We start from the raw sequence: 22,555 nt of genomic DNA, 5'->3' as shown, positions 1-22,555 counted from the left end.
TTTTTTTTGCTACTTTATTTCCTTCCTGAAAAAGACATAAATCTGTAAGTCACACAGGTCATGTAACGTCCTCACAAGATACAGACACTGCTAACCAGACATGGGATTGTCTACAGACTCATCACAGCTAAGACTGGCCGGGCTCATCTTCATCATCTGTAAGTAACGTCATTGCATCTCCATTATTCTGCTCATACATAACATATAACGTAACAGGTTTATTCTATGGTCATTGCAATGTGTTAGTACAAGGCGTCTAATCTTTTGTTATGTAAAACCAATCATTGTAAGGCTCCATGTACACGGCCATGTGCTTTGTGTGCTTTGCATTGTGCAATGTGTAGAAAGGATTTTAGAATTTCTTCTACTTTGCTGGTTTTGTATTACACTGAGATTTCATGCTCGCAGATATGCTGTTGGTGTAATATGAGCCAAAATTATCAAATGTTGCACAAGTTTTTGATAAATTTGGGATATCTATAAGTCTAATACTTCTGTGCTGAGATGTTAGTTCACTTACTAGATACTGTAGATAGATAGATAGATAGATAGATAGATAGATAGATAGATAGATAGATAGGAGATAGATAGATAGATAGATAGATAGATAGATAGATAGATAGATAGATAGATAGGAGATAGATAGATAGATAGATAGATAGATAGGAGATAGATAGATAGATAGATAGATAGATAGATAGATAGATAGAAACGTATATATATATATATATATATATATATATATATATATATATATATATATATACACAAACACTACATAGACATACTCACTAAATATATACTATATACAGCAGAACATCCCCCAGCTCATGGTCTCGATGTTGTTCTAGATATCAGAATCGGCACAGCCTTCACATGGCTGTATAACAAGCTGTATTCGACCCCTACTGATAGCTGGTAAGCGCGGTTCATATCTGCGTTCGGTATCTGTTCAGGAATTCCGCTTGGGGACCCCCCAAATGGAAACCTATATGCATTAAAAAGTGGTGACCCCGTAGACTATAATGAGGTCCGTGTGGTTTTACTATATTGAAGGGTTTGTTCATGAGCCCATTATTTACTAATACCCACTTGTAGGATATTTGGTAGTTAATATTATTTATTACATATTGTTAGCGGTGGGGGAGGGGGTTGTTAGTCCGCGCCATCACTGTGGATAAGGGATTTTTGTATTATAGCTTTTATTTGGTATGGAGGTTAATCCAGGTCCCTGTTTGGAGGGCGGTGTGGCGCTTCCCCATGTAGTGTGTGTGTTTTTTTCCAATTGGGGAGTAAGAGTGTCTTTCCCATTTTCAGCACTAACATCTGCAGAAGACACGGGTATGCAGGAATATTTTTTGTTATATATATTTCAGATGGAAAACCTAGCAGTAAGTATTCAATATTAAAGGGATCCTATCATTAAAACACAATTTTTTGTGTCTAACATGAAGGAATAGCCTTAAGAAATTCTATTCTTCTCCTACCTTTAGATGTCTTCTCCGTGCCGCTGTTCGGTAGAAATCCCAGTTTTTGTCCATATGTAAATGAGCTCTCTCACAGCACTGAGGGCGGGCCCAACAACCAAACAGCACTGGGGGCGTCCCCAATGCTGCGAACTCTCCAGCGCCGCCTCCATCATCTTCAGGAATGGCCTCTTCACGTGTCTTCTTCTGGAGCTGGGGGTCACACTTCTAGGCCTCGGGCATAACCGACTGCGCATGCCCACAGGCCACAAAAAAATGGTCGCTTGCTTACTGTGTAAGCGGCCATTTTTCTTGTGGGCATGCGCAATCAGCTCTGCCCGAGGCCCAATGCCTAGAAGTTTGACCCCCAGCGCTGGAAGAAGACGTGTGAAGAGGCCGTTCCTGAAGAAGATGGAGGTGGCGCTGGAGAGTTCTCTCGCAGCATTGGGGACGCCCCCAGTGCTGCAAGAAAGCTCATTTGCATACCGAAGAAAACCGGGATTTCAACCGAACAGCGGTGTGGAGAAGACTTCTAAAGGTAGGAGAAGAATAGTCTTTCTTAAGGCTATTCCTACATGTGATCGACAAAAAAAAAGCATGTTAATGGTAGAATCCCTTTAAGAGTTTGAAGTATCACTATGTGATTTCTGACAACACTTGTCTTATATTTTCCAGTTACTCTAGTTTAGAAGTGAAGTTTCTTCTTTACTCAGTTATTGTAGGTGTGAACAATCGCTCTTCCTGACCTGACAACATCAGAGGCTGCAGAAGACAGACATAAATATAGAAAGCTCTAGCTCTGGCACGGTCACACTTGAGGTTTCCCTTTTCTATCAGTATGTGGCTATTTGTGGTGTTTTGTTCTCTCGCCTGTGTCTATTATTTCCTCTTTCACTATAGATTCACCATATAGAGCATTGTCATAGATGTGACTCTTTATGTAATCGTGGGAAGATAGACTTGTAGGACTATAAACGTTGTATGCAATGCCAGGGCTCAGATTGGTGCACAAAGGAACATATGAATCCACTGGTGGGCCCTTGAGCCCGGGTGGGCCATCTCCTTCATCAGCAGTGTATGGTGCAGAAGCCGACCTACTAGTATCTTCTCTGCCTGAGCAGGTGCCTTCTCAACATCTCTACGGGGTCCCCAAATATCTTGCTGCTGCCAGAGGCTTGCTACTTGTGGACATGTATCACAAAGTTAAGAAGACCCTAGTACCAGACAAATGGCAGTCAGCAGGCTACCGATAGGAACCCCAGGAAATAAAAAGCCCAAGATAATGACCAAGCAAAAAGTTATGACTGAAAACCATGTGTGTTGCTCCATGTTCAGGAATTTGTGAGAGTGGTATGGTAACACTTGCATGTAACTGTAATGAGCCACCAGAATGAATTTTACTGGTGAGCTCTAGATACCTCAATCCGAAACTGAAAAATTCTTTTGAAAAATACACTGCTGATCCATTGTAACTAAGTTTTCCATTTGTGATAATGTCTTCTGATCCCAGTGTATCTAAGCCTATCATGTGGAGGATGCGTTGGAGAGATTGCAGAGAGTCTAGGAAGGAAAGCCATGATGGAAGACCATTCATATGAGCAAGACAACAAAGTCTAGAGAGATATACAGCGAGAAAGAGTCATTGGTAATTGGGTGACAACCCAAGTACTTGATCACATATGGTACCAGAATAGCAAGAAACCTAAGTGAGAGCACACTGGAAAGGCTTGGCTATGAGCTAAAGGGGGCAAGAAACCTCCAAAGCAAGAAAACATCACCAAGAGGTGGAAGAAAGAGATCGTAGTATTGTAGGGAAAAAAGGAGACCATAAAGTAAGTCAGGGCTACGGACTTCAGTGACGCACGATCTTGGCCAACTTAATGTACGCCATGATACTCATTAATTATAACCCTAACAACATCTCTAAATCTCAAACTGGGTTTGCAGAGCTTTATAAAACTTAGTCAGGCCACCAGTAATATCAACAACTTACCAATGCCCAATCTGTTCTCTGAAATGTCCAAAATGTTGAGGTTCTCCAACATTGGAAGAACATGCAAATCTGTCTTCCATGATGTTCTCCAAGGCAACAAGCATGAAGACTTCTGGACTAAGCACAACGGCACCGGGATCACATCTAAAATATCACACTGAGGCCTACAAAGTACATGGAAACAAAATGAAGAAGTAAAAGAAAGAAGGAAGGCTAGGTGGTGACATTGTTCAAAAAGTGAGAAATGAGAAACTTTTCGTCAACCACAAAATATCTGCATTACTCCACAGGAGGAGACCACCTTACATGCTGTCCAAAAGTTAAAATATTCTTTGAACCTGAATTTGAGGTGGAAGACATCTTTGTCTTGACAGGTCCTTTTGTCACTCATGAACTTGACGTAAGCTTTTGCTTACTGGAGGACGTTGAGAATTTCTGTCTTGTGAGAAATGAGTCTGAATGATGGGATTTGCAGGTCCATGTCCATGTCTCACCACCCAGAGGTCAAGTTGATTTTTTACCAGTTATGAATTTTTTTCCAGATCCCGGTCCCCAATGAGGCAAGGCCTCAGGTACTATATCATCTACAGCAGGGGTGCTCACACTTTGTCAGCATGTGAGCTACTTTATAACATGACCAAGTCAAAAGATCTACTACCCACTTCTTGTGGGCGGGGCCGGGTGGGCCTATGGGCGGGACGTGACTATGGGTGGGCCGGGCATGTGGGTGGGGCGGGGCGGATCGTGAGAGCAGGAGACAGCGGCATTCTGTGACCGCCCAGAGATCCCCACTGTCTTCTTGTTCACAGTGCAGGCTAAGATTTATCTCTGGACACTGGTAGCCCCGCCTGCCAGTACCCATAGATGACTCTCAGCCTGCGTTGTGAACAAGCAGCACCCTGGCCCCCTCCATCCCTAACAGTGGCCTGCAATGTCCAGAGTGCTTGTTCACAGCGCAGGCTGAGAGTCGACTCTCAGCCTGCTCTGTGAACAAGCAGACACCGGGGATACCTGGCTGCATCCCGCGATCGACCCATACATCCATTGCGATCGACCGGTAGATCGCAATCGACGTATTGGGCACCCCTGATCTACAGGAATGAAGATCTTAGTGAATTAGATATGGATATCGCAGAATCAAGAAACTATGGGAGTCTTCTGACGTGGGGGAAAAGTAGAGAGAAAAAAAGACATTGAGCTTGCTTATGATAGATGTTTTTCCACCAAGGAGGTCTTGTTTGCATATTTCTTACCCAGAGTTCTTAGCAGGGCAAGGTCTAATAATCCCTTCTCCTTTCTCTTCCTAATGAGTGATAGTACCCCATGTGAGCCAAATTATCCAATTGGATATCGACTCCTATATTAATAAGAATGCTAACCAGAACTAGTAATAGTCAAGTTCTTTCTCGTCTAGTGGATTGCCATAAAGAGAAGAGATGATCCCTGGTGTGGATCGAATGTTTGGTATGGTACTTTCCTCATCAACACAGAGATAGCAGAGAGGTAGTATATCTAACATACAGGCACCCCTATAATATAGATTTCACGAAATAGCAAACATTCTTACTCACAAAACTGGCACGGTTAATAGTTGTCTTCATAAACTGTGTGTACATTGGCTGACATACATAACTATATTATAGGGGGTCTTTATGACTCAGATACCAAATTTGCATGTTTTTATTATTTTACTGTTGCATACATATGTTTTATATATTTAAGTGTTATAAACTTGATTCATGGACTACATCAATTTATTTTTTACTTCTCTTTCAGCCATGTTCACAGGAATAATGGGTGAGTTAAAAAAGCAAATTCTATCATAATATGTTCTTATGTTGTCAACTGTCCCCAAAGCTAATGTATGTATAAAATTTTTTTATATATATATATATATATATATATATATATATATTTTATTATTATTAATTATTATTATTATTATTATTATTATGCTGGGAAAGCTCTTGGCACATACAATATTTGGATGCTGTAACCCATAGGGTTTCGCTTACAGGAAAGTAGAGCAAGGGGCTGGAGATGACCCAACAGGGAACTAGCTGTTGATAGTGAAACCAAGTAAAATTACATTCTAGTGAATTGTGCTGCATGTAAGCTACAGAAAAAATGTGTTTTTTTTTTTTAACTGAAACCAAAAATACAGAAAAGCGCCTATGAGTGTCTAAATACTCACCATATGAAGTAGATGCAAACATAGCACTGTAGAAATTATTTTTAAATTTTTATTATCTTGCCTAGCTCTGTGCTGCACCTTTGTTTTAATGTTGGCAGGGCTTTCTGTGGCAGTGTGTAGGGCTGTGCAGCATGTGCCGCCATGGTATCAGGGTCGCAGCCTCTTCCGCTGTAATTGTTCAGTCCAGCAGGCATGAGGTTAATCCCCTTGCAGACGATAGGCATGGTTGGTCTGCTGACTGACCAATCAGCATCTGGCTTGAGCACCTGGGCTGCCTGATCGGTCCCGTCTTCCCTCCATTTAAGGAGGCTGGTTTGGACGCCTGGTGCTCTAGCCTCAAACCTCAATAGCATTTTGTGCACGGCTGTGCAAGATATTAGTTTGGCAGTGAGCTGCCTTAGCTAGGTAGGGCTTTAGTTAGAATTGTTGTCCTAATAATTGCTCAGGGAACTCCCTCCTTAGCTAGCCTCAAATCTCAATGTCATATGTGCTGCGGCTCTGTGTGTGGCTCAGCACTGTTAGAGCCCCTTCACACTATGGATACCCTGACTGATTCTGAATGTTAAAACACGTTCAGAATCAGCGTGTATAAAGCAGATCCCATTCATTTCAATGGGAGCTGGCACACGAGCGCTCCCCATTGAAATGAATGGGCTGCTTTTTTCTCTACGAGCGCTCCCATTGAAGTGAATGGGAAGCGCTCGCGTGTACTCAGCAGGTGACTGAAGTGGTTGCGGCCCAGGAAGCTACAGGGAGCACACAGTCAAGTTTGTGTTAGTCTTGCAGTGCAGTAACTGCAAGACTTTATAATTCATTAGCGGCTACTCTGTACTGCAAGAGGCAGTCTCGCTGTGAGGTAACAGGGAGCACTCAGCTGGTGGTGTAGCCCGGCAGTGAGGTTAACTGTCTGGCCTTGTTCACACCAGGGGGCCTGCAGTTCAGAGCCCAGTGGGTTCCGTAGGCTTTGTTTATTTTAGATTTTTTTTTAAGCAAGCCTGCCAACCGTAACAGTGTTACAATGTAACGTAAAGGACTACAGGTTCCCATGACCCCCCCTCCCCCCAGTTTAACAGATATATACAACGCCCTAGATGTCCCTCTATTAGGTGAACAGTGGTGCTTTAGTTACACAACACAGATCTGCTACTGTTCTGTTGCTTACCGGACACTACACAATATGACTCCACCATAGTTACATAGTAGGTTGGAAAAGATTTAGATCCATTGAGTACAACTCTTTAATTTTTATGAACCCTAGTTGACCCAGAGGAAGGTAAAACCATTTTATTAATGGTTCAGGCTCAATTCCCCATTAAGAAAAATTGGGTCTGAACCAGAAAAAGTGCAGAAAATTGACCCACTACTGATACTCTCCTTTCCTCACCCTTTCTTGGCTCCACCACAGCGTCTGATTTTATTTCCCCTGTGTCCCCAACTTCTTTAGCTCTCCCCATGACATCAGCTGCCCCATGTGACACCCGTTATATAACCGCTGAGGTCCAATCATAGGTCTCAGTGGTGACCTAGTGCTGCTAATGTCATCGGAGATTGTCAAAGAAGTTGTGGATGCTCAGGAAGATTGGAAGCCATGGCTCAGCCCAAGATAGCTGAGTATGAGTGGTTTGTATACCTTCTGTGGGCCAGCAACTATTACATCTCTTCAAACCTGAGTAGAGTAATGGTTGGTGAGCAGCAAAATCCTGAAACTTTTGAAAACTTTGGAACGACCCCTGATGGTTAAGAACTAGTTTTCTCTTCTCTACGGGTTATGTGTATCTTTACACTTATCATCTTTGAAGCTCACGTGCCATTTTGCTGCCCATTGGGCCAGTTTATCCCGGTTATCCTGTAGGACCTGAGCATTCTGGACTCCATCTACAACACTACAGATCAATGAACTCTTAAGTCGAGCTTTTCCCTTGAACCCGTTTTGGACATAAGTATAATATTAGCCATTCACCATTCCAACAATTTTTTTCCCATTTTCGATTTTTAGCTAGTCCGATGGCCTTGTTGTGAATTTTATTCGATACCTTATCGTCCACAAAAGCGGGTTCTGTACCTTCAAATTCATATTTTTAAATACTTTCTTTTTTTTGCATCTATTCCATTTTCTCACTACTTGTAGACCACATATACTAGATGATAAATCTATTTATCTTTTTTAACAATTTCGATTTTTCTTCAATACACCATTTAAAAATACATGAATCATGTAAAGCCTTTAGTTTTTTAATCTTAAAGTGATCCTATCATTAGAATCCCTTACTACAGGAGCTCGCGTAAGCGGCCATAAAAAAATGGTCACGCGCAGGTGCAGTCAGCTCTGCCCAAGGCCCACTTGCGTAGAAGATTGAAAGCCAGGCCGGAAGATGACGCGTAGAGGCCGGTTCCTGAAGAAGATAGAGGCGGCACTGGATAGTTCTCTCGTGGCATTGGGGATGCCCCCAGTGCCGTTTGAGTGCTGGGGACCGCCCCCAGTGCTGCGAGAGAACTCATTTGCATAAAGACTAGAGATGAGCGAGTAGTACTGGATTGAGTAGGTGTTCGATCGAATACTACGGTATTCAAAATACTCGTACTTGATTGAGTACTACTAGCTGTTCAAAGTTAAGATTCGATGCAGAACCAGCGTTGATTGGCAGAATGCTATACAGTCGGCCAATCAACGCTGGTTCTTCTCTTACCGTTAGAAGTCTTCTCCCTGCGCAGTGTCCCCGCATCCTCTTCTGGCTCTGCATTCACTCTGCTTAGGCATCGGGCCTGGGCAGAGCCGACTGCGCATGTCTGCTTGTAGTGCGAGCATGCGCAGTCGGCTCTGCCCAGGCCCGATGCCTAGCAGAGTGAATGCAGAGCCAGAAGAGGATGTGGGGACGCTGCACAGGGAGAAGAATCCAGCCTGACCCTCACTCATGGACTTGGTAAATAGAATTTGATCAAATTTTGCCTACCCCTGAAACAAGCATTTCCCCCCATAGACTATAATGGGGTTCGAAACCCGTTCGAACAGTCGAACAGTGTGCGGCTGTTTGAATCGGATTTCGAACCCTGAACATTTTAGTGTTCGCTCATCTCTAATAAAGACGGAAAACGGAATATCTACCGAACGGCGGCGTGGAGAAGTCATCTAAAGGTAGGAGAAGAATAGCCTTTCTTAAGGCTATTCCTACGTGTTAGTTAGAAAAATAGGGATTCTAATGATAGGATCCCTTTAAGCCTATTTTTAATGCTTTATGTTGTCAGGGAAGGATTTTACCTTTCTATTGCACTTGTTTTCATAACTTTTACTCAAGGTTGATATTCCCGATAATAAGTCAGATCACATATCACAGTTGACTTGGTGTCTGTAGTGACCCAGTCACGGGTCGAAGGTTCTCAAAAGGAGGCTGGGTTAAGGTTCCCACAAAAATTGATCAAGGACAAGACATCATTGTCAGATACCTGGAGATGTAACCAAGTTTGTTTCTTCATCTTACTGTCTTACTGTGCCAAAGAAGGTGAACAATCCGGGAAGGGTCACAGCTGTTTCGTGCCCCAAACCCTTTCTCAAACTATAAATGCCACTAAGGACTCTACACCATAAATCCTGCACTCTCTCACATCACTAATCTCATCTCGCGAGAGTTCTGGAGTAAGCACATTGGGGTATATCTGATGAGGCCAAATGAAGCAGGAGGAGTGTTTAATTACGTAAGCAGCTGAAACGGCGTCACATCCATTCCCCCACTCTAGGAAGGCTAGAACAACATAGATTGTAAAATGTGATGGTATAAACAAGTGTTTATTTTTACGTTGCCACAGTTTTTTATTCTTTTCTGACAAGTTTAGCTAAAAGCTATTCATCTCCAACCTTTAGATGTCTTCTCTGCGCCGCTGTTCGATAGATGTTCCGTTTCCCATCTTTATGCAAATGAGTTATGTCGCAGCACTGGGTGCAGTCCCCAGCACTCAAACAGCACTGGGGGCGTCCTCAATGCTGCGAGAGAAATCTCCATCTTCTTCTGGAACGGCCTCTTCACGCGTCTTCTTCTAACAATGGGTTCAAACTTCTGCGCATGATTAAGTTTGCAGCCGCAAAAAAATGGCCGCTGGCATGTGCAGTCCCGAGGCCCGATGGCAGACCCAACTACGCATGCGTAGAAGTTTAAACCCAGTGCCAGAAGAAGACGTGGAGAGAGGCTGTTCCAGACAAAGATGGAGGTGGCGCTGGAGATTTCTCTCACAGCATTGGAGACACCCCCAGTGCTGTTTGAGCGTTGGGGCCCGCCCCCAGTGCAGCGAGAGAACTCATTTGCATACCGAAGAAAACTGGGATTTCTACTGAACGGTGGTGTGGAGAAGACATCTAAAGGTAGGAGAAGAATAGCCTTTCTTAAGGATATTCCGATGTGTTAAGGAGAAAAAAAATTGCATTTTAATTAGAGATGAGCGAGTACTGTGCGGATCAGCCAATCCGAACAGCACGCTCCATAGAAATGAATGGATGCAGCTGGTACTTCCGCTTTGACGGCGGCCGGCCGCTTAACCCCCCGCGTGCCGGCTACATCCATTCATTTCTATGCGAGCGTGCTGTTCAGATCGGCTGATCCGAACAGTACTCGCTCATCTCTAATTTTAATGATAGCATCCCTTTAATGGACTTTATTTTTCACTGTCAAGCACCACCTTTATATGAATATGTGCAAAACTTCTGAGCGTTCACCAGTTCATTGAGACACTGTCATCTGTTGTGATCTCTCACCCCACTCCCCTAGTGAGGTCTGATTCTGCTGCTCCTCTGGTGTCGTCTTCCCCGCCACACGCGACTACATGTGATGTCTCCAGGTCCTTTCCGTGGAAGAAAACACCGAAGCATCAGAATGAGACCGCACTGGGAGACACCGGAGCACCGGGGACAGGTGAGTATGTTTTTGTTTTGCTTTTTAAGTTCCCCAGCCTAATATAGAAAAATAAATTCTCCTGGAGAACCCCTTTAAAACTTAACAATATTGTCCCAGGCTCTAAGGAAAATATATCGTAGCTCAGTTTGCTAGAGATTCAATGTCTGGTGCTGGAGGCTGCAGGTGTAAGTGGTCCGGGTCTATGGGGGTCTTGTCTACTGTAAGTAGATCTGATATTACTATACTGGTGTGTTATATTTTATTTTATTTTTTTGTCAGTGAGTGTAAATACAGCTTTAAAGTGTATCCTCACTTATATCTCAGAAATGTCAGGATATGTCACATATGTCTTCACCTCTGGGATCCACATCATTCTAAGAATAGGTGTGGTAACCAGTCACGTTTGGGCAGAGAGGTGTCCCGGTGTATCCCTGATTATCCACAACCCTTTCCACTCTTCCATTCACCCAGGTGCGATGTGCAGGATAACAGTCGACCACACAGGGTTAGGGTGAACAGGTTAACTTTACTGAAGAAAGCGACAGTCTTACAGTGCTTTGCAGCAGCAGGCTCACAGTGCAATGTGACAGAGTCCAGTACAGGCACTGAAGAGTTAAGTGAGGCACCAATCACCAATCCTTATGTCCCTTAGCAGTACGTGACGGTGTTCAAATACAGTAGGAGAGTAGATGATAGGACAGGCCAGCCCTTGTGGGAGACAACGAGAACTGCGGCTTCGTAACTTGGCTCGTTACGGATAAAGACTCACGTTTGGTGATGTCGGGGTGCAGTGGCTCGGGGACCGATGAAAGGCCACTAGCAAGGCAGGAGGGTCCTTGAAGTAGTTGCCCCTCCTGGCAAACAGTATGCACAATACTTTAGGGAGGTAGGAGACCTTGCAGAGTTTCCAAAGCTCGCGGGGCTCTGTCCGGAGAGGTAGAAGGTGCAGGAGTTGATTTCAGGGGTGCAGGCACTTCAGCCCAGCTGTACCGGCCGGCTATATCTTCCAGACCCGGATTTCAGCTTGTCAGGGGTCTCGGCTGAGACCTGCAGTGTCACTGCAACTTCAGAGAAAACAAGTAGGCCTAGACTTCAGGCTTGAGGCCTACACAGGCGCTAAGAGCTGGTGGCAGGTGTGTCTGCCTTCCCTAGACTCTAGGTCTAGACTGCAGGCCTGAGAGGAAGGAAGCTCCTCCCAGGGAGAGGACTGGATAGGGATTGGTGCTCACAACTCACATGTTTAGCAGACACAGGAAACTTAAAGTGACAGTACATAACAATACATTTATAATGCAAAGTACATCAGGACCTATATAAAAGAGAGATACATCTGCCTAAATACTGACAGGGGTGCCACAGAGGTGCTGGGGAGCAGTGCCCAGGAGTAAGCTACTGGCCACAGGCGCACAAGGGCCCTAACTCACTATCAGTGGCCGCTCTGGGTCACTGCATAGGGGTCACACTAGAAATAGGGAGGCGACTATCCTGTCTCCAGTCACTGTCATGGCACCTGCACCTATGAGATAGGACTAACCCTTTATATACAGCATGAATATGAATACAAATCATTCACTTACCTGTGATGTGTTGTAGGATCTACTGTCAGACCTGTGGTGACCTTCACTCCACCCTGGTACAAGATCTTATATGAAGACTCTATAACAATGACCTGTGATGTGGCCGGCGCTGTACAGGGAGACGTCACATATACCTGGTACAGGAACAACCAATGGATCCAACAAGGGAAGACTTTTACCATTCAGTCTGCCCAGTCCATACATGATGGGAATTACCAGTGCGGGACCAGTGAGGAGGATATTAGTGAGGAGGTGACGCTCTATGTTATGCACGGTGAGTCATGTAATATATATTGTACAAACCAGTCATATAGTAGTAATACAATTCACATGGGATCACCAGACAGTAACATGTCATATAGAGATTACAGCTGTGATATTTTGTTCTTTAGGTCCGGTCGTCCTGCAGTCACCACCCTATATATATGAAGGAGATGACCTGGCGCTGAGATGTCACAGCCGCTACAAGGATATCAGGGGGACAATATACTTCTATAAGAACAATGAAATAATCCATTCATCTACCACTGACTCTGAATTCCTGTATAGAGACCATCTAGATGTGACTGCTGTATACAAGTGTAGAAGACAAGTCATTACTACTGGATATACTACATACAGCGATGAGACTGAGGTCACTGCTCCAGGTAAGTGATGGCCAACTGTGTTTATTAACCCCTTCACAACATCGGCCATGCTTGTACATCAAATGCTAAGTCTTTAAAGATGGCGCTTCTCCCAAAACTGTCTGGTCGCTGTTATTTTTCACAACAAAGAAGACACCATCAGTAGTGTCTATGACCAGGACGTCTGATAGGAAACCTCAATTTCAGTGCACATGAGATGAGCCCATTGGCACTAGAATGGGTCAGCAAGGTCAATCTTTGTCGAATGAGGATAATATGAGGGCAGATGATGTGGGTAGATCGGGGCTTCTGCTGAATGAAGATAATGTTATAAGACTCTCCTAACTTTGTGAATTAGGTTACACTGTAGATCACTTTAAATACTCAGATTTTTCAGATTTTTTTTTCTTTTTAAATCTGCCTCCTTTTTTACTATAAATCACCCCTTCATCTCTTTCCAAGTAACTACGAGTCTATCAGATCCTATTACAATACACTATATAACATAAACTCACATGTGCTGTTAACTTGTATACTCTTGACTATTTGGTCCTATATTTAGGTAATTTTTTTTATGTCTTGTTGAAGGAAAATTCTAATAAAGCACAGATCCAATTTTTTTCAGATCTGATGTCTCATTTTGAACCAAGATAGGGAAAAGATTCATATTAGAGTAATATCCTGAGTTGTGGCTGATCTGATGTCTCAAGTGCAAGTTTGCAATCCACTAATAAATATATATATATCCTGTTTTGCAGGATCTTCTGACTCAGTCATGGTGACCTTCTCTCCAAACTGGAAAAAGATCTTCACTGGAGACTCCATAACAATGACCTGTGATGTAATCATCTATGGGACATATTCCTGGTATAAAGATAATAAACCATGGATGAAAATTGATCAGAAGTCTATGTATATCTATTCTGCCCAAAGTTGTGACAGCGGGAAATACCAGTGTAGAACCAGTTCTGGCAGCAGTCCTGAGGTCAGCCTGGAGGTCAGTGATGGTGAGTTCTCTAGAAGATTTATCATAGTAATATAATCTATAACCCAATTGTTAAAATATAGGAGTTTATTTTCTGGTATGAGCTCTATGTATGAGATGACTGGTATCGAAAACTCCAGGGGTGCGGAGGTCAGGGGGTGCGGTGGTCAGTGTGGTCAGGGGTGTGGTGATCAGATTCTCCAAAACATGAATAGATATCTAAGGAACTACAACACATACTTTATATGATGCAACGCACACTTATAGATAGGCATGTAGGATTTAGCTGCTCACAGAACAGAATTGCTAACTATACAAAAGTATATATACATCCACCCAATAGACATCAAGAACTGTAAGGCATCCAGATCACATAAGCCAGTTTATTCTTCTACTGAGGACATTGGGGCTCATTTAATAAACAAAGAAAGAGGGTAAAAAGGTGCAATTTTTAGCACACTATATACTTACACCATACCTCCCAACTTTTGAAGAACTGAAAAATGGACAAAATGTGCCCCGACAAAATTAGCCCCGCCCACTTTTCAGTTGACTCCGCCCAGTCATTAATTTTTCATGTGCCCGCACACAGTATAATCCTCCTACAGTCACCTGTAAATTATATGTCCCCCTTCTATCTATCCCCCAGTTTCATATACACCCTTCATCTGCCCCCAGTTTCATGTCCCCCCTCCATCTATGCCCCCAGATTCATGTCCCCCATCTCTGCCCCCAGTTTCATGTCCCTCCATCTCTGCCCCCAGATTCTTGTCCCCCATCTCTGCCCCCATTTTCATGTCCCCTCCATCTCTGCCCTCAGATTCAAGTCCCTCCATCTCTGTCCCCAGATTCATGTCCCCATCTCTGCCCCCAGATTCTTGTCCCCCATTTCTGCCGAGTTTCCTGTCCCCCATCTCTACCCCCAGATTCATGTCCCCCATCTCTGCCCTCAGTTTCCTGTCCCCCCATCTCTACCCCCAGATTCATGTCCCCTCCATCTCTGCCCCCAGATTCATGTCCCTCCATCTCTGCCCCCAGTTTCATGTCCCTCCATCTCTGCCCCCAGATTCATGTCCCCTCCATCTCTGCCCCCAGATTCATGTCCCATCCATCTCTGCCCCCAGATTCATGTCCCTCCATCTCTGCCCCCAGTTTCATGTCCCTCCATCTCTGTCCCTAGATTCATGTCCCCTCCATCTCTGCCCCCAGATTCTTGTCCCCCATTTCTGCCCTCAGTTTCCTGTCCCCCCATCTCTACCCCCAGATTCATGTCCCCTCCATCTCTGCCCCCAGATTCATGTCCCTCCATCTCTGCCCCCAGATTCATGTCCCCTCCATCTCTGCCCCCAGATTCATGTCCCCTCCATCTCCGCCCCCAGATTCATGTCCTCTCCATCTCTGCCCCCAGATTCATGTCCCCCCATCTCTGCCCTCAGTTTCCTGTCCCCCATCTCTGCCCCCAGATTCATGTCCCCCATCTCTGCCCTCAGTTTCCTGTCCCCCCATCTCTACCCCCAGATTCATGTCCCCTCCATCTCTGCCCCCAGATTCATGTCCCTCCATCTCTGCCCCCAGATTCATGTCCCCTCCATCTCTGCCCCCAGATTCATGTCCCCTCCATCTCTGCCCCCAGATTCATGTCCTCTCCATCTCTGCCCCCAGATTCATGTCCCCCCATCTCTGCCCCAAGATTCATGTCCCTCCATCTCTGCCCCCAGTTTCATGTCCCTCCATCTCTGTCCCTAGATTCATGTCCCCTCCATCTCTGCCCCCAGATTCATGTCCCCTCCATTTCTGCCCCCAGATTCATATCCCCTCCATCTCTGACCCCAGATTCATGTCCCCTTCATCTCTGCCCCCAGATTCATGTCCACTCCATCTCTGCCCCCAGATTCATGTCCCCCCATCTCTGCCCCCAGATTCATGTCCCCTCCATCTCTGCCCCCAGATTCATGTCCCTCCATCTCTGCCCCCAGATTCATATCCCCCATCTCTGCCCCCAGATTCTTGTCCCCCATTTCTGCTGACAGTTTCATGTCCCTCCATCTGTCCCCAGATTCATGTCCCCCATCTCTGCCCTCAGTTTCCTGTCCCCCCCATCTCTACCCCCAGATTCATGTCCTCTCCATCTCTGCCCCCAGATTCATGTCCCCCCATCTCTGCCCCCAGATTCATGTCCCCACAACTCTGCCCCCAGTGTCATGCCGTCCTCTCCTTCATCTGCCCCCAGTTTCATGTTCCACATTAGTGTACACATTACACTTACCTTCTCCTTCGCTCCCCCGCCGCTCTCTGCGTGCCTCTCTCTCTCGCTTACACAGTTATCGACGCAATGTGACGTCATCACATCGTGTCTGAACAGCCAGTAGCCGGCGTGCATCGGCGAAGCAAGGAGCTGACCTGTGTCAGCTCCTTGCTTTAGCCGTGTATGTGTTCAACTCAGATCTGCGTCCTCTGGACACAGATCTGAGTTGAAATCGGGACATACCTCCCTCCAACCGGGACCACGGGACATGTCACCGGAATCGTGAATGTCCCGCGGAAATCGGGAGGGTTGGGAGGTATGTTACACCAAAAACTGCAAATTCATAGATTTTCTTCGTTGCTTATGTGAGTATAATGATCGGAGGCCCAGGAGAGGTAAGGGAACGTAACAAACACTGTTACTTACCTCTCCACGATCCGGGCAGGCCTCAGGCCTGCGGTAGTTGTCTGACGTCTCTGACATCACATGATGCCGGCCTGCATCCCAGTATCATGTGATGTTCGACTTCATTAAATTAGGAAAATTAGGACGAGAGCGGAGGCCGACAACATAGGAGCTGGGGGACAGGGGAGAGGTAAGCAACAGTGGTTTTTATTTATGTTTTTATTCCCCCAGGTCTTCGATTATTATACTCTGGGGTCTGAAATGACCCCAGGGTATAATAATTGTTTATGGGTGTCCACAGTGGAGCATAATACTGTGTGCAGGGGCCACTATGGGACATAATACTGTGTGGAGGGGCTACTATGGGACATAATACTGTGTGCAGGGGCCACTATGAGGCATAATACTGTGTGTAGGGGCCACTATGGGGGATAATACTGTGTGCAGGGGCCACTATGGGGGATAATACTATGTGCAGGGGCCACTATGGGACATAATACTGTGTGCAGGGGCCACTATGGGACATAATACTGTGTGCAGGGGCCACTATGGGACATAATACTGTGTGCAGGGGCCACTATGAGGCATAATACTGTGTGTAGGGGCCACTATGGGGGATAATACTGTGTGCAGGGGCCACTATGGGGCATAATACTGTGTGCAGGGGCCACTATGGGGGATAATACTGTGTGCAGGGGCCACTATGGGAGATAATAATGTGTGCAGGGGCCACTATGGGGCATAATACTGGTGTAGGGGCCACAATGGGAGATAATACTGTGTGTAGGGGCCACTATGGGAGATAATACTGTGTGCAGGGGCCACTATGGGGCATAATACTGTGTGCATGGGCCACTATGGGGCATAATACTGTGTGTAGGGGCCACTATGGGGGATAATACTGTGTGCAGGGGCCACTATGGGGCATAATACTGTGTGCAGGGGCCACTATGGAGGATAATACTGTGTGCAGGGGCCACTATGGGACATAATACTGTGTGCAGGGGCCACTATGGGGCATAATACTGTGTACAGGGGCCACTATGGGGCATAATACTGTGTGCAGGGGCCACTATGGGGGATAATACTGTGTGCAGGGGCCACTATGGGAGATAATAATGTGTGCAGGGGCCACTATGGGGCATAATACAGGTGTAGGGGCCACTATGGGGCACAATACTGTGTGCAGGGGCCACTATGGGGGATAATACTGTGTGCAGGGGCCACTATGGGAGATAATAATGTGTGCAGGGGCCACTATGGGGCATAATACTGGTGTAGGGGCCACAATGGGAGATAATACTGTGTGCAGGGGCCACTATGGGAGATAATACTGTGTGCAGGGGCCACTATGGGGCATAATACTGTGTGCATGGGCCACTATGGGGCATAATACTGTGTGTAGGGGCCACTATGGGGGATAATACTGTGTGCAGGGGCCACTATGGGACATAATACTGTGTGCAGGGGCCACTATGGGGCATAATACTGTGTGCAGGGGCCACTAAGGGGCATAATACTGTGTGCAGGGGCCACTATGGGACATAATACTGTGTGCAGGGGCCACTATGGGGGATAATACTGTGTGCAGGGGCCACTATGGGGCATAATACTGTGTTCAGGGGCCACTATGGGGCATAATACTGTGTGCAGGGGCCACTGTGGGGGATAATACTGTGTGCAGGGGCCACTATGGGGCATAATACTGTGTGCAGGGGCCACTATGGGGGATAATACTGTGTGCAGGGGCCACTATGGGGGATAATACTGTGTGCAGGGGCCACTATGGGGCATAATACTGTGTGCAGGGGCCACTATGGGGCATAATACTGTGTGTAGGGGCCACTATGGGGGATAATACTGTGTGCAGGGGCCACTATGGGACATAATACTGTGTGCAGGGGCCACTATGGGGCATAATACTGTGTGCAGGGGCCACTAAGGGGCATAATACTGTGTGCAGGGGCCACTATGGGACATAATACTGTGTGCAGGGGCCACTATGGGGGATAATACTGTGTGCAGGGGCCACTAGGGGGATAATACTGTGTTCAGGGGCCACTATGGGGCATAATACTGTGTGCAGGGGCCACTGTGGGGGATAATATTGTGTGCAGGGGCCACTATGGAGCATAATACTGTGTGCAGGGGCCACTATGGGGGATAATACTGTGTGCAGGGGCCACTATGAAGCATAATACTGTGTGCAGGGGCCACTATGGGGCATAATACTGTGTGCAGGGGCCAATATGGTGCATAATACTGTGTGCAGGGGCCACTAAGGGACATAATACTGTGTGCAGGGGTCACTATGGGGGATAATACTGTGTGCAGGGGCCACTATGGGGGATAATACTGTGTGCAGGGGCCACTATGGGGCATAATACTGTGTGCAGGGGCCACTATGGGGCATAATACTGTGTGCAGGGGCCACTATGGGACATAATACTGTGTGCAGGGGCCACTATGGGACATAATACTGTGTGCAGGGGCCACTATGGGACATAATACTGTGTGTAGGGGCCACTATGGGACATAATACTGTGTGCAGGGGCCACTATGAGGCATAATACTGTGTGTAGGGGCCACTATGGGGGATAATACTGTGTGCAGGGGCCACTATGGGGCATAATACTGTGTGCAGGGGCCACTATGGGGGATAATACTGTGTGCAGGGGCCACTATGGGAGATAATAATGTGTGCAGGGGTCACTATGGGGCATAATACTGGTGTAGGGGCCACAATGGGAGATAATACTGTGTGTAGGGGCCACTATGGGAGATAATACTGTGTGCAGGGGCCACTATGGGGCATAATACTGTGTGCATGGGCCACTATGGGGCATAATACTGTGTGTAGGGGCCACTATGGGGGATAATACTGTGTGCAGGGGCCACTATGGGGCATAATACTGTGTGCAGGGGCCACTATGGAGGATAATACTGTGTGCAGGGGCCACTATGGGACATAATACTGTGTGCAGGGGCCACTATGGGGCATAATACAGGTGTAGGGGCCACTATGGGGCACAATACTGTGTGCAGGGGCCACTATGGGGGATATTACTGTGTGCAGGGGCCACTATGGGAGATAATAATGTGTGCAGGGGCCACTATGGGGCATAATACTGGTGTAGGGGCCACAATGGGAGATAATACTGTGTGCAGGGGCCACTATGGGAGATAATACTGTGTGCAGGGGCCACTATGGGGCATAATACTGTGTGCATGGGCCACTATGGGGCATAATACTGTGTGTAGGGGCCACTATGGGGGATAATACTGTGTGCAGGGGCCACTATGGGACATAATACTGTGTGCAGGGGCCACTATGGGGCATAATACTGTGTGCAGGGGCCACTATGGGGCATAATACTGTGTGCAGGGGCCACTATGGGACATAATACTGTGTGCAGGGGCCACTATGGGGGATAATACTGTGTGCAGGGGCCACTATGGGGCATAATACTGTGTTCAGGGGCCACTATGGGGCATAATACTGTGTGCAGGGGCCACTGTGGGGGATAATACTGTGTGCAGGGGCCACTATGGGACATAATACTGTGTGCAGGGGCCACTATGGGGGATAATACTGTGTGCAGGGGCCACTATGAAGCATAATACTGTGTGCAGGGGCCACTATGGGGCATAATACTGTGTGCAGGGGCCACTATGGGGCATAATACTGTGTGCAGGGGCCACTATGGGACATAATACTGTGTGCAGGGGCCACTATGGGACATAATACTGTGTGCAGGGGCCACTATGGGGCATAATACTGTGTGCAGGGGCCACTATGGGGGATAATACTGTGTGCAGGGGCCACTATGAAGCATAATACTGTGTGCAGGGGCCACTATGGGGCATAATACTGTGTGCAGGGGCCACTATGGGGCATAATACTGTGTGCAGGGGCCACTATGGGACATAATACTGTGTGCAGGGGCCACTATGGGACATAATACTGTGTGCAGGGGCCACTATGGGACATAATACTGTGTGTAGGGGCCACTATGGGACATAATACTGTGTGCAGGGGCCACTATGGGACATAATACTGTGTGCAGGGGCCACTATGGGACATAATACTGTGTGTAGGGGCCACTATGGGACATAATACTGTGTGCAGGGGCTACTATGGGGCATAATACTGTGTGCAGGGGCCACTATGGGACATAATACTGTGTGCAGGGGCCACTATGGGACATTATACTGTGTGCAGGGGCCACTATGGGACATAATACTGTGTGAAGGGGCCACTATGGGGCATAATACTGTGTGCAGGGGCCACTATGGGGCATAATACTGTGTGCAGGGGCCACTATGGGACATAATACTGTGTGTAGGGGCCACTATGGGACATAATACTGTGTGCAGGGGGCACTATGGGATATAATACTATGTACAGGGGCCACTATGGGGGATAATACTGTGTGCAGGGGACACTATGGGACATAATACTGTGTGCAGGAGCCACTATGGGACATTATACTGTGTGCAGGGGCCACTATGAGAAATAATACTGTGTGCAGGGGCCACTATGGGGCATAATACTGTGTGCATGGGCCACTATGGGGCATAATACTGTGTGCAGGGGCCACTATGGGACATAATACTGTGTGCAGGGGCCATTATGGGACATAATACTGTGTGCAGGGGCCACTATGGGACATTATACTGTGTGCAGGGGCCACTATGGGACATAATACTGTGTGCAGGGGCCACTATGGGGCATAATACTGTGTGCAGGGGACACTATGGGACATAATACTGTGTGCAGGGGCCACTATGGGACATAATACTGTGTAGAGGGGCCACTATGGGACATAATACTGTGTGCAGGGGACACTATGGGACATAATACTGTGTGCAGGGGCCACTATGGGACATAATACTGTGTGCAGAGGCCACTATGGGGGATAATACTGTGTGCAGGGGCCACTATGGGGCATAATACTGTGTGCAGGGGCCACTATGGGGGATAATACTGTGTGCAGTGGCCACTATGGGGGATAATACTGTGTGCAGGGGACACTATGGGACATAATACTGTGTGCAGGGGTCACTATGGGACATAATACTGTGTGCAGGGGCCACTATGGGACATAATACTGTGTGCAGGGGGCACTATGGGATATAATACTGTGTGCAGGGGCCACTATGGGACATAATACTGTGTGCAGGGGCCACTATGGGACATAATACTGTGTGCAGGGGCCACTATGGGACATAATACTGTGTGCAGGGGCCACTATGGGGGATAATACTGTGTGCAGTGGCCACTATGGGGGATAATACTGTGTGCAGGGGCCACTATGGGGGATAATACTGTGTGCAGGGGCCACTATGGGGCATAATACTGTGTGCAGGGGCCACTATGGGGCATAATACTGTGTGCAGGGGCCACTATGGGACATAATACTGTGTGCAGGGGCCACTATGGGACATAATACTGTGTGTAGGGGCCACTATGGGACATAATACTGTGTGCAGGGGCTACTATGGGGCATAATACTGTGTGCAGGGGCCACTATGGGACATAATACTGTGTGCAGGGGCCACTATGGGACATAATACTGTGTGCAGGGGCCATTATGGGACATAATACTGTGTGCAGGGGCCACTATGGGACATAATACTGTGTGCAGGGGCCACTATGGGACATTATACTGTGTGCAGGGGCCACTATGGGACATAATACTGTGTGAAGGGGCCACTATGGGGCATAATACTGTGTGCAGGGGCCACTATGGGGCATAATACTGTGTGCAGGGGCCACTATGGGACATAATACTGTGTGTAGGGGCCACTATGGGACATAATACTGTGTGCAGGGGGCACTATGGGATATAATACTATGTACAGGGGCCACTATGGGGGATAATACTGTGTGCAGGGGACACTATGGGACATAATACTGTGTGCAGGAGCCACTATGGGACATTATACTGTGTGCAGGGGCCACTATGAGAAATAATACTGTGTGCAGGGGCCACTATGGGGCATAATACTGTGTGCATGGGCCACTATGGGGCATAATACTGTGTGCAGGGGCCACTATGGGGCATAATACTGTGTGCAGGGGCCACTATGGGACATAATACTGTGTGCAGGGGCCATTATGGGACATAATACTGTGTGCAGGGGCCACTATGGGACATTATACTGTGTGCAGGGGCCACTA

The 22,555-nt window shown here is 46.8% G+C and overlaps 1 protein-coding gene across 1 annotated transcript in view; it reads left to right on the top strand.

Moving 5' to 3' along the window:
- Nucleotides 1–7,241: 7,241 nt before the first annotated feature.
- The window catches only part of LOC142214604 (B-cell receptor CD22-like), a 71,103-nt gene continuing 55,789 nt past the window's right edge, over nt 7,242–22,555 (top strand). Inside the window, exons 1-4 of the mRNA XM_075283544.1 lie at nt 7,242–7,389; nt 12,127–12,384; nt 12,503–12,757; nt 13,495–13,743. Of these exons, the coding sequence (XP_075139645.1) occupies nt 7,242–7,389; nt 12,127–12,384; nt 12,503–12,757; nt 13,495–13,743 (910 nt within the window). The remainder of the gene's footprint in view (nt 7,390–12,126; nt 12,385–12,502; nt 12,758–13,494; nt 13,744–22,555) is intronic.

Source organism: Leptodactylus fuscus, chromosome 7 (assembly GCF_031893055.1).
Source record: "Leptodactylus fuscus isolate aLepFus1 chromosome 7, aLepFus1.hap2, whole genome shotgun sequence".
Taxonomy (NCBI): Eukaryota; Metazoa; Chordata; class Amphibia; order Anura; family Leptodactylidae; genus Leptodactylus; species Leptodactylus fuscus.
This window is presented reverse-complemented; position numbering and strand designations above follow the sequence as displayed.